General features: G+C 53.5%; 1 protein-coding gene across 1 annotated transcript; it reads left to right on the forward strand.

Moving 5' to 3' along the window:
- Nucleotides 1-202: 202 nt before the first annotated feature.
- On the forward strand, nucleotides 203-10,144 carry CSUI_005646 (fatty acyl; the record flags this gene model as incomplete). Its single annotated transcript, XM_068065816.1, is given in 13 exon segments — nucleotides 203-297; nucleotides 466-565; nucleotides 891-1,207; nucleotides 3,346-3,460; nucleotides 3,474-3,788; nucleotides 5,024-5,472; nucleotides 5,828-5,977; nucleotides 6,465-6,639; nucleotides 7,177-7,326; nucleotides 8,041-8,170; nucleotides 8,724-8,879; nucleotides 9,390-9,613; nucleotides 9,867-10,144. Coding segments are annotated over 13 exon segments (2,652 nt in total), but the record flags the coding sequence as incomplete, so codon positions are not given.
- Nucleotides 10,145-10,486: the final 342 nt, after the last annotated feature.

Here is a 10,486-nt window from a genome sequence, read left to right on the forward strand (position 1 = left end):
CGTGAGACGAGAGGGCGGGGCAAGTGCGTTCTGGAGAAAGGAGAAACTGCCAGACCGTCATATTTCTTCCAGATGAGAACATACAAGGACGTCTGATTTCCAGCACTTTTCTTCACCTCTGGTTTGTTGCTCCACAATACAGGAATGGATACGTGACGGCCTGGGTTCCGGGTGTCCTTGTTGATCTCAACTCGGCGTGCAGATGATGCAGACGCGCTCCCTCTTTGCTGAGATTGACAGGGACAAAAAGGGTATTCTGGACCCGAATGAGATCACCGCGCTTCTGACCACCCTCGGGTATGCTACACCGAAAGGATATGCTTGCCTCTTCTGTTCTAGCCGAACAACACGACGGCCAGAGCACAGGAGAGAGACACGAGTGCACATGCGGTCACCTGATCAAAAGACATGGGGTTTTCGGTACGGTATGGCGTAGACTGTAATGAGCGCTACGTGCGCGTGCAGGCATAACCTTTCAGAAGAGGAGCTCCAGCAGGCCATGGATGATTACGATGTTGATTTTGAAAATGGACTGAATGAGGAAGATGTAATCAAACTTGTTGAGGTAAATCAACATCAATCGTCGTTGCGGAGGCAAGCTCCCCTGAAGTAGTGAAACATTCATGCCCAGTCGGACTTGGGGAGATGCGTGTACTCGGGTGGCGTCCTGAGTAAGCACTAGCACTCTCAGCTTCATGTGCTAAAAGTGGATTTCATGGCAGTGTCTTGCGCTTGCATGCTCTGTTTACCTGGTACCCGAGAGCTCGTTTGTAGGCCCGCCATGTGTCTGATGTGCAAGGAGCGCCTTTCCGACTGTTGCACATCCACACCTCTTTTCTCTTCCCTCTGTTCCAGTAGCTCTCAACGCGTACTTCTACCTTTGCTTGTAGGAGGTTGAGGCGAGTACAGCGAGCAAGAAAAAAGTGACGGAGGCATTTGCCCTCTTGGACGTCGACAACAGCGGATTCATTGAGGTGCGAGTTCTGCAGGCGCTGCTCTGCGGCGCGGACATCGGTGGCGGAGAGGACATGCCTGCTCCACTGAGTGATGCGGAATTCACCTATTTCATGATGGAGGCTCGGGCGTCAAAGGACGGTCGTCTAGACTACAGAAAGTTTATCAACGAGATGCTTTTTTCCAGAGTGCCTATTGACCCAGTTGGCACGGGTAAAAAAGGAGGGAAGAAAGGGAAACGGAAACAAAAGAAGTGAGACATCGTTGTTTGAGCTCGTGTCCAGTGTATAAGGCGCCGTGGTTGTCCGAAATCCTGTCTACTCTTCGGGTTTCAGTCTTGACAGAGACCCGGCCGTCGAATAGCATCGCACATGGTCCCGGTTGGCGGGNNCCCGCCAACCGGGACCATGTGCGGCGGTCGCTGGCGGAAGGTACAAACGTCTGCACATACCGGTGTGGCGTTCAAAGGCTCACACAGCTGTTGTCCCTCTACGCGCGGGGGCAGAGAGACTGCAGCATCAACTGGAACGTCAAATGGTCGTCGCAGGCCTGCAGTCCCAGACAGTGACCAGTCGCCACCGTGTCTGTGGTTTGGAAAGTGACTAGCAGAGAGCGGCGGGAAAGGGCCTCCAGCCGCCGGACACAAAGAAGACAGAAAGGAGGGCAGTGCGGGTGCTCCTGAAAAAGTATCGGATGGATGGTATACAGAGTAATCTAGAGGCGCTGCTTTCGTCAGCGCTGCTACGTGGCTATATGCCAACGTGTAAGGGTGCCCGTCTAATAAAAAAGCCCATCTGTTTGTACATGGCCAACAACAGCATGGAGCCGCTCGTAGCTGCTCCTGCTAGTGTTTCCCCTCGAAGACCCAATCGGGTGCGGAAGTCCATGTAGAACCGGTGCAGTCTCGTCGTGCTACGCGCGGTGTGCAAATCAGGGTGATTACTTCGATATAAAAAGATTCAGTTCACTTTCCCCCAGCTGACCGACGGCGATGAAAACTAAATTACTGGTACTTGAGGTTTCGAATCGGCAAGAGACAGTGCAACCCGTCAAATCTCGAAGCAACACTGCTGCTCATGGAAGGCTAAACAGTTGTAGTGAATCAGCCGTTCAACATCTCAAGGATTAGACCCTCTGGGTGCCCGCCAGAGAAAGACCGGACCTTCACATCAGCACTTCCAAGACCCGCTGGGCCTTGTCCCATCCCCCTTCTGGCTCAGCTGAGCCTTTTGAGCTTCGCTGCCTGGTCCACAGCCAGGCGACCACCCGGATGCCATCTAGTAGTGGTAGGCCGTCGCAACCTGTTTCGCAGCCAGCATGAGCCGTCAGCGCATTTTCTGCGGGATCGTCGGGGGCACTGAGAAAAGTGTTGTTAGCGTTACTCGTCTGTATCAAATCAGCCTCGGCCCGAGGTCGATCGCCAGTGACGTGGTGGGTGCTGAACGCGCAGAAACCTCGAGAAGGACCCAGAGGTCTTGCCCTCCTACAGTAGGGGCATCAAAAGCAGTGCACCCATTGGGCCGGGCTGTTACTCTCAGGACGATGCTTGTCTGCGTGAAATGCCGTCCCGGCAAGAGAAAATTAAAGCAACCCCACCTGAAACGTGTCTTCACGACCCGTACTTCCAACGCGTGTGTATCCACGGGGACACATTCTCAAGAGAAAAGTACGGTAGTGAACAAGAGCTGAAAGAGCTGAATCGAAAGTGACCGCCAGAGGAGGGGCGCCGCGTCGAAGTGTGCGGCGCCCAAAAACAGCGAAAAAAGCACAGGTGGGCCGCTTTTCGCGTCCTCTGACTAGACGGCGGACTGGACGGGAAGGCAGAACCCGGGCGAGCTTTCAGAGCCATTGGTCATCAAGATTGGCCCCCATTGATTTCTTTGGTGCTGTATTTTTTTTCTTCTTTTTTTTGTGCCGTCTATGTCCCTCCTGACTGCTTGGGAGACAAGCGACCACCGTAGCCGTCGCGCTAGTCAGCTCGCACCGTCTCGTGTGTGATGCCGTCGCCCGTCACCATCCCGACCCGAACCCTGTTGCCTGTTGGGAGAGCAGGGGTTATCTGGGGCAGGGGGGCTTCGGTTTCCATCAGTGCTATAGACCACCTATATTCGCGTACGTAGGTGTGGGTTGGCAGTAATGTCTGTGGCTGCGCCAACCGCCACACACACACACACCGCGCGATTTTTTTCCGACATTTCTTTACTGACATGAAAAAGGTCTTGCTCCGTACTGCGTGCCAGCAACAGTCCGCGCAGCGGATGTCTGCCTGTTCAGAGTGGCAGACATACAAGTGAAGACAGAGATGCGGCAGGCTGGTCCACAAAAAGAAGCAGCACTGCCGGACACTTGGGAAACTGGGCTACCAAGTGAAAGTGCCTTTTCTTGTTTCAGGGGACGGCTTCTTCGCCTGACCGCGTACTACCGGAACGCAGTACGGGGTACGTGCCACTCTTTCGATTTTCGTTCTTGCTCATTGTCCTCTTCTTCGGGTCTTCGCTGGGATGGCGTTCTTCATGCAGGACAGCGCCCTCAGGGCGCGGAAGCTTCTGCTTGCTTTTCTTCCTGATCCCCATGCCGGGTGGCTGCAGTATGATTTCTGGCAGGATCCCGACCAGTATACGCGCGTTGCACCCATTCTTTCCCGTTATCTGTGGGCTGGAGTAGTTCTTTACTTCACTTCTCTATACCTCCTCCGGCTGCTCTTCGCGCAACCAGCCAAGACACAGCAGACCCACGATAAGCAAAATGAAGAGAAGCGGGACCGGCCTTCTGTCACACTAATGCTCTGGAATTGCCTCACGACGTTTGTGGCACTCACGGCCATAGACGCAGTGGTAAGCATGAGACTGTGACGTCACACGGAGAAAAGGGTACATCTTTACGGAGAGGAAGGAAGCATGTGTGCTGGACATAACAATGACAAGCTGTGTGGAACCGCCAGTTTTTAGCAGATAGTCGGACAGCTGCTGCCATCAAATGCTCCAGTAGTCACTGTCACCGGTTTGAAGCGATGTCAGCGAGCACAGATATAGTGGGAGTGGCAATTTTGTTTAGTCACAGCTTCGGCTATCTCTTGAATGCCTAGCCTGTGCTGTCGCTTTCGAAGCCCCTTTATCACGATGTTCACGCTCGTTACGTGCGAAGAGGTGGCGAGCCCGCTGCTCTTTCCCTGGTCAGCCTTCAACATCTCTCAAACGAAGCAGACATACAGGACTATGGATTGTGTCTTTCAGACAAGGGGGAGGGAAGATGATGGTCAGTCGTTCACCGGAGTGTGCGGTTGTCCATGGCGGAGGGTCAGTTACTGTGTTTTCTCGCAGACTCTCCCCTCATGACGTCTTGCGGAATCCGGCCTTATGATGACCGTTGTTGGACTGTGCAGACTTGCAATCGCCAGCTTAGTGTAGGCCCCGGTGGGCTGTGTCAGTGAGCCGAACCAGGCCTCTTGAGAGACAACCATGTTGATAAGCGGTGTGTACGCCCAAGCCTGATTGGTTCTACGCAAGAGGTCCCACATCTGTTCCTTTTCTCTCTGGTACCAGCGCCTGTTGTGGGAGAGGGGGAGATCTAGCGCGGCGTTAGTGGATCTAGTGCACCAGGGTACAGGAGAATGCTGCGACCAGTCTCCCCGTGTATTTCAGCATTGTATCGAGTCTGCCGCAGTGTGGCATTAGTTCCTTTTCCCGGAATGACCCCTGGGTCTGAGGTTGCCCACATGTGTGTTTCCACTTGAGTTGGTGGTGTGCTTGCGTCGATGGGTCGGTCGTCACCACTGCGGTCCGTGAAACGACTAGTGATGGACCCGGTCCCCAGGCCAGCTGATGAATCATACAGAAAATGTGGAGCTACGCATGCACTGCAGTTGGCAGCGGTGTGTACGCCTGCACTGCCTCGTATCTCGAAGAAATGCACGGCCGATGTATGTGAGGGGTACAGACAGCATCGTCGTGCCCAGTCTGTGCAACAGTTTTCTTTTTCTTGTCCTGTCCCTGTACCTTCTATCATTTGTGCTAGAGAGTCAAGCACCGCATCTAAATTGCTTTGCGTTCTCTTCCTTTCTCCGCTTCAGTTCCAAGAAGATGTTTCCTTTTTCGCCCCCGGCATTTTCCGTCTGCCGTCGACCTATCGACCGGTCAGCCGCGCTGTGGCTACCCTCGTCCCCGCCGGCTCTCTTCTTCTTTTCGTGGACTCCCTCATCCTTCTGACTCTGCAGAAAGGAAAACACGTAAATCTTTTCTCGCACGTGCTCAGCCGGGTGTACCCTCCGTTGTTCCTGAATTTCTGCATGCAAACTGGGCTACCCTCGACGCATTTTTTGGTCTCGTTGTACTTGGGGGACATTGCGTTCCAGCGCAGCATTGCTGTGGCGGTAGCCGTGCTGAGTTTACTTGGCTGCGAAGGCACCCGCAGCAGAGGAGGGAGCGAGCCAGGATGCGCGGCAGTAGGCGAGAAGAAAGAGGAGGCGAAGGATGACGAGACACAGACAGAAAAGGAGGACAAATACGTTTCGAAGAAGGGGTGAGTACGATCATACCCGTGTCTGGGACAGGCAGGTGGTCTCCGACTCTGTGGGCACCTTGGGCCGAGTGTTCACCTCACTGGTCTTCCATTGTTTTGTGCCAGCATTCACCCGTCAGCATTTGTACATAAAGCGGCAGGCTAGCTGCGCACCTCCACAGTGTCGTCACTTAGTCTGGATATAGCACTTGGAGAGGCGCGCTGCCATGTGACGGCTTGAACCTCGCACGGATGGCAGTGGCGAAACGTCGTGAAGGTGAGGACGGAGGAGTCTCCACAGAAGAGAGAAGCCCCGCGGAAAAGAGCAAATCTCTGTAGTGTGTGTTCCCTCGGATGCTCCTGCATTTCCGCACAGTGGCTTTGGAGCGCAGAACCTAATGTGGATGGCAACGCTGACTGAGGCACTGCATCCTCTGTTGATTGTCGCGGTTTGTCTCTCTTCGGCTTATGACCCGGCAACAAACCAGCTTCCTGGCGCCGCCTCCATGGTGTACGCATGCAAGTGGTAAGAGTGCTAGCTCTCAATGATTTGCGACAGCCTTGAGACTCTGTCAAGCGGAGTCGAGCGATGTATCCTCACCAAGACTAACGGGCCCGGGCTTGCTGATGGTTGCGCCTGATCACTGCGAACTACAGACCATGCTGTAGCTGTTGTTTCTCTCGTAGTACTGAAGAGAGACGTAAGGGCGGGTTCAGACATTGTCCTCGCTCTGACTCAGCTCGGGTCCGCACAGCTTGAAAGGGACGGCAGTCCTTGGCGCAGTGCTGAACGTGTCCTCTCCGCCAATACATGGAAAAAAATATACGGTCATTACACTCAGTCGCAAGCGTGGATTCCGACAGTCCTCTATGTATGGTAGTGATGTATCTTAGTATCTGCACCTTCTACACCGTTTGCATAGCTTCGCCAGTTCCGCGGAGGGGAGCGCCCCCGGGTGTGAATGTTCGTGGATTCTTCAGATCAATGCGGATTTTTTGGTTTACATTTGCAGGGGTATCAGCATGGCTTTGCTGTTGTCTTACGTCAACATCAGCATTTACATCGATCGCTATCTCAAGAGGTATCGAGCGTACATGACCACCTTTCTCTCCTTCTCTCACATCTTCGCCTTCGTCGGTCTTCTTCTTCTTCTGAGTCACCAGAAAGCCTGGAGGATCTTTTTTGAAGTACGTATGACTCAGGGCACCACACGATCGGGTGACACGGCAGTCGGCATCCTCGCGGGCTTCCACCATGCGATATCTGGACAGCAACAATCCTCCGTACCATTCGTGTATGCCCTAGATACGCGCAAGTGAGAGGGTGTATGGCTTCCATTTTCCGCACTCGCCGTCTCGTTTTGTCCGTTGTGTGAAATGGGTGTTACGCCCGCTCTCCACCCTTAGTCCATCTTGTGCTGAACCGATGGAGGTCGCCTTGAAGTGCCAGCGAACGTGATTGATGCTGGCGGAGGGGTGCAGACAGCAAGATCAAGTCTTCTTTTTCCGTGCTTTACTTTGACCTGAAAACTCGTTGCTTGCCAGCACAAACGATGGTGAGCGCCACCACTTCTCGTGAAGCTAACGACATGGACAGAGTACAGCCTTGAGGCAGGCCGAATTGTTCTTGTGTACGATGAAACAAGCACGTGGTTGCTCGCTCGACAGAGTTTCTATTGGTTCTCGCGAATTTTTTTCACTTCTTTCTTGCTCGTATTCTCCCAGGTCATAGGACTCTATATGGTGACGGGCCTGGGTATCACATGTGGTGCGCATCGACTCTGGTCACATCGCAGCTACAAGGCGGGTCTGCCGTGGAGGATTGGTATGCTCCTGCTGAACTCCGTCGCTAACCAGGGCTCCATTTATCACTGGGTAAGGCATCAGCCCAGCGACTGCGGCAGAGGCTGAGGAACATATGTACATCCCCACGCGCAGTGGGCTAGGAACTCATACAGACTGCTCATGTGGAGATTTGTACGATTTCCACTACGCGAGCTGGTAAAACTCGTCGTTGCCGAGGCTCGCTGTTTTTTCTCTTTCGCATCGACAAGTGTGGCACGGCGGACCTTGCCTCTCAATCCGCAGGCTACGAACTATCCCACCCATAGCCCTCTGCTAAGGATAGCACGCCGTCGCGGGGTGGTAGAGCAGATGGGTAGCGGTGGGCTACGTACTTCTAGTCATCGACGTGGCGCAGCCACGCTTCAACGGGGTGGAACGCATGGTGAGGCCGTGGAGGTCCGGGTATTCTTTGCAGCCTTTTAGTTTCGCTTGGGGGGGNNGTGCATTTTGCAGGGCTTTTTGGTCGGCCTGGTACCTGTGATTTTGTAGGGGGTGAAGTTGAGAGAACCTGAAGACGGCTGGAGCTGTCAGTCCGGGAGATCTGCCGAGAAGGCTTGGTTCCCCTTTTTTCTTGGCTCTGCGCAGTGGTGGCTGTAAACTAACAGACGGGCGGCGCCGGATCGGGCACGTGAAAAATTGTCTCAGTAACTGTGACACACCTCACTGCACTGCCTTCCTGCAAAACAACTCCTGAGGCGTGTGTACTTCCCCCCCATGCTCTTTCTCTTGTCTGCCTCATTGCAGTCGCGTGATCATCGCGTCCATCACAAACACTCAGACAAGGCGGGAGATCCGTACAACTCTGCGCGAGGCTTCTTCTATTCCCATGTTGGCTGGCTGCTTCTGAGGAAGCCTACCGAAGTCCACATTGCGGGTACGACAATACAAATCAACTTCAAGAGTATTACGGGTTACTAGGTATTCTCCATCACTGCTCAGGTATCACACTCTGTTATGTCTCTGCGTCAGGTTGTGGGCACGAGGCGTCACAAGGGTGAGTGGTGCGCGGCTTTCGGAGGTCTGTGCTGTATGTTCTGGTACCCTCCCTGTCTCCAAGCTTGAATGGCGCTGTTGAGAAAGTCCATACAGCATCTTAACGGATGTTGTTCTCCGAGTATCTTTGGTTTCCTGTATCTGATCTCTTGTCAATGTCTAATACGGCACTGTCGAAGAGCAGGATACTTGCAGTTGTTTTCCTTTGATGTGCGTGCCCCTACATCTCTCTGCTCCTGTGACATGTTACATTCTAGAGGAATGTCAGTCGATCCCGCTCAACAGCCACCAAGCGGGAATGGGAGTTGCTGCTGCTGTACAAGCAGCCAGGGGAGAGAAAGGGGGAACTGTAAAAAGTGCGTGAATGTGGCGGCATTAGTTTTTCTCGCTGAATGTCTGCAAAAGTAAAGGGTGTTTTCTTCCTTGGGTGGCAGGTAAAGACGTGGACTGCAGTGACCTGCTGGAGGATCCTTGTGTAAGGATACAGCGACGCTTAGACCCGTGGTGGAACCAGTTCTTTTGCTTCATTCTTCCGGGCATCTACGGCCATTGCTACTACAACAGCTTCTGGCTAGGTTTCTTTTGCCACGGTGAGTAGAAGGTATGCTGTCGGTCACCCGTAGCGCGGGCCGGCGTTCAGGATCGTTGCGAATGCTGCATGCATCTCCAGGCGTCCGTCCCTTCGAAGCTATGAAGGCGGATGCCGATACGCAGAGTCATGCAGATCTGTAGCGTTCAAGTCTTATCTCTCTTGTCGTCCATATCGAAGAAGCTCTTTTCACGTCGCCACTTTTGTGTTCTAAGGTGATTGCCTCAAGTCTGCCACAGTTAGGTCACTTTTCCTGATAAGGGTGATAAGTCTGCCCTGCACAGAGAGATATTGTATTCCTACCATCTTCAACGTTTCTGCTTCCTCTTTGTATGAGAGACTAGATGCGATGATGCATGTACCGAGAGACGTCCCTCGTGGAAGAGTAATGAGATGAGAGTTTGCGTAAAGTTCAGTTTTCAGTCCTTTGCTCCTTCCGCCTCCTGTCACATCAATCCTGCCGGAGAGCTTCTTTCGTCAGCTTGGCGGTCCACTGCTGCTGTCTTTTCAGGTGCCCTCCGGTGGTGTCTGTGCCTCCATGCCACCTGGACTGTAAACAGCGTAGCTCACTTCTGGGGAGACAGACCCTACGCGCCGAAAACCCGTCCGAGCGAGTCGATCTTCACTTCGTTCGTCGCAGTTGGAGAGGGTTGGCACAACTGGCATCATCTCTACCCCTTCGACTACGCGGCGGCCGAGGGTGGCGTTTTCCAGCATTACAACCCTTCGAAGCTTGTCAGTTTTACCACGCGGGGAATGATAGAGGCGGAGCTTTCGATCGTCTTTCCTGTGATCTCTTAATCACAGGAAAGAACGTGGGTGCCAGTGTCAGGAGGATGTCGTTTCTGGACTGGCGATAATGCGTACGAAGCTTTGTATCCTGCACGCCTTGAGCGAGTGAGCTCGACACGCACACTCGATCCAAGAGAACGAAGCCCAAGGAGCGGCCAGCTAGCCAAGACACCGGTGTGGGTACGTTGCCTTGTAGGTGATCGACGCGGGGGCGAAGCTCGGGCTCGTATGGTCTCGTCGACGCGCGACCTCTGCTTGGCAGCTGGCTTGTGAGAAGCGGGACAACCTGTTAAAGGCAGAGGAGCACAAACTCTTAGACCGACTGCAGACCGACAAGCAACTCGTCCTTCTGGAGTCCATCAAGAAGATGCTCCCACAATCCGTCTACGAAATCCACACTTTCAAAAACATGGTGTGTAGCGATCTCAGATGCGGACACTTCTGTACATACACACATTCAGCCGTGGTAGAAAGAGTTTCAGAGGGATGACTGTCAGTCCAGTCTCCGCAAACATAGATCTTTGGGCTAGTCTTCCAATCAGATCATCCAGCGCTGGTCTCTAAAGCGGTTTGTACGCCTGTTTATAGCCCAATTTATTCGCGCTACCCTAACACAGCCGAGCACAGCGGAGTCCGGACACCACAGTACTCCCGTGTTGTGGTGTTTCACAGAGATCACATGGAATGGTTTTCGACGCGCACGGCATTCTTCATGTAGACAAAATAGAACGACGTCTCCACCTCTAGAAGTGTAGAATGCGCTTCTTGCCTGTGCGCTTCACTGGCCGGGGGGTCTTGTTTCTCCGGCACTGTTGT

This window comes from Cystoisospora suis, assembly GCF_002600585.1.
Source record: "Cystoisospora suis strain Wien I chromosome Unknown contig_2735, whole genome shotgun sequence".
Taxonomy (NCBI): Eukaryota; Apicomplexa; class Conoidasida; order Eucoccidiorida; family Sarcocystidae; genus Cystoisospora; species Cystoisospora suis.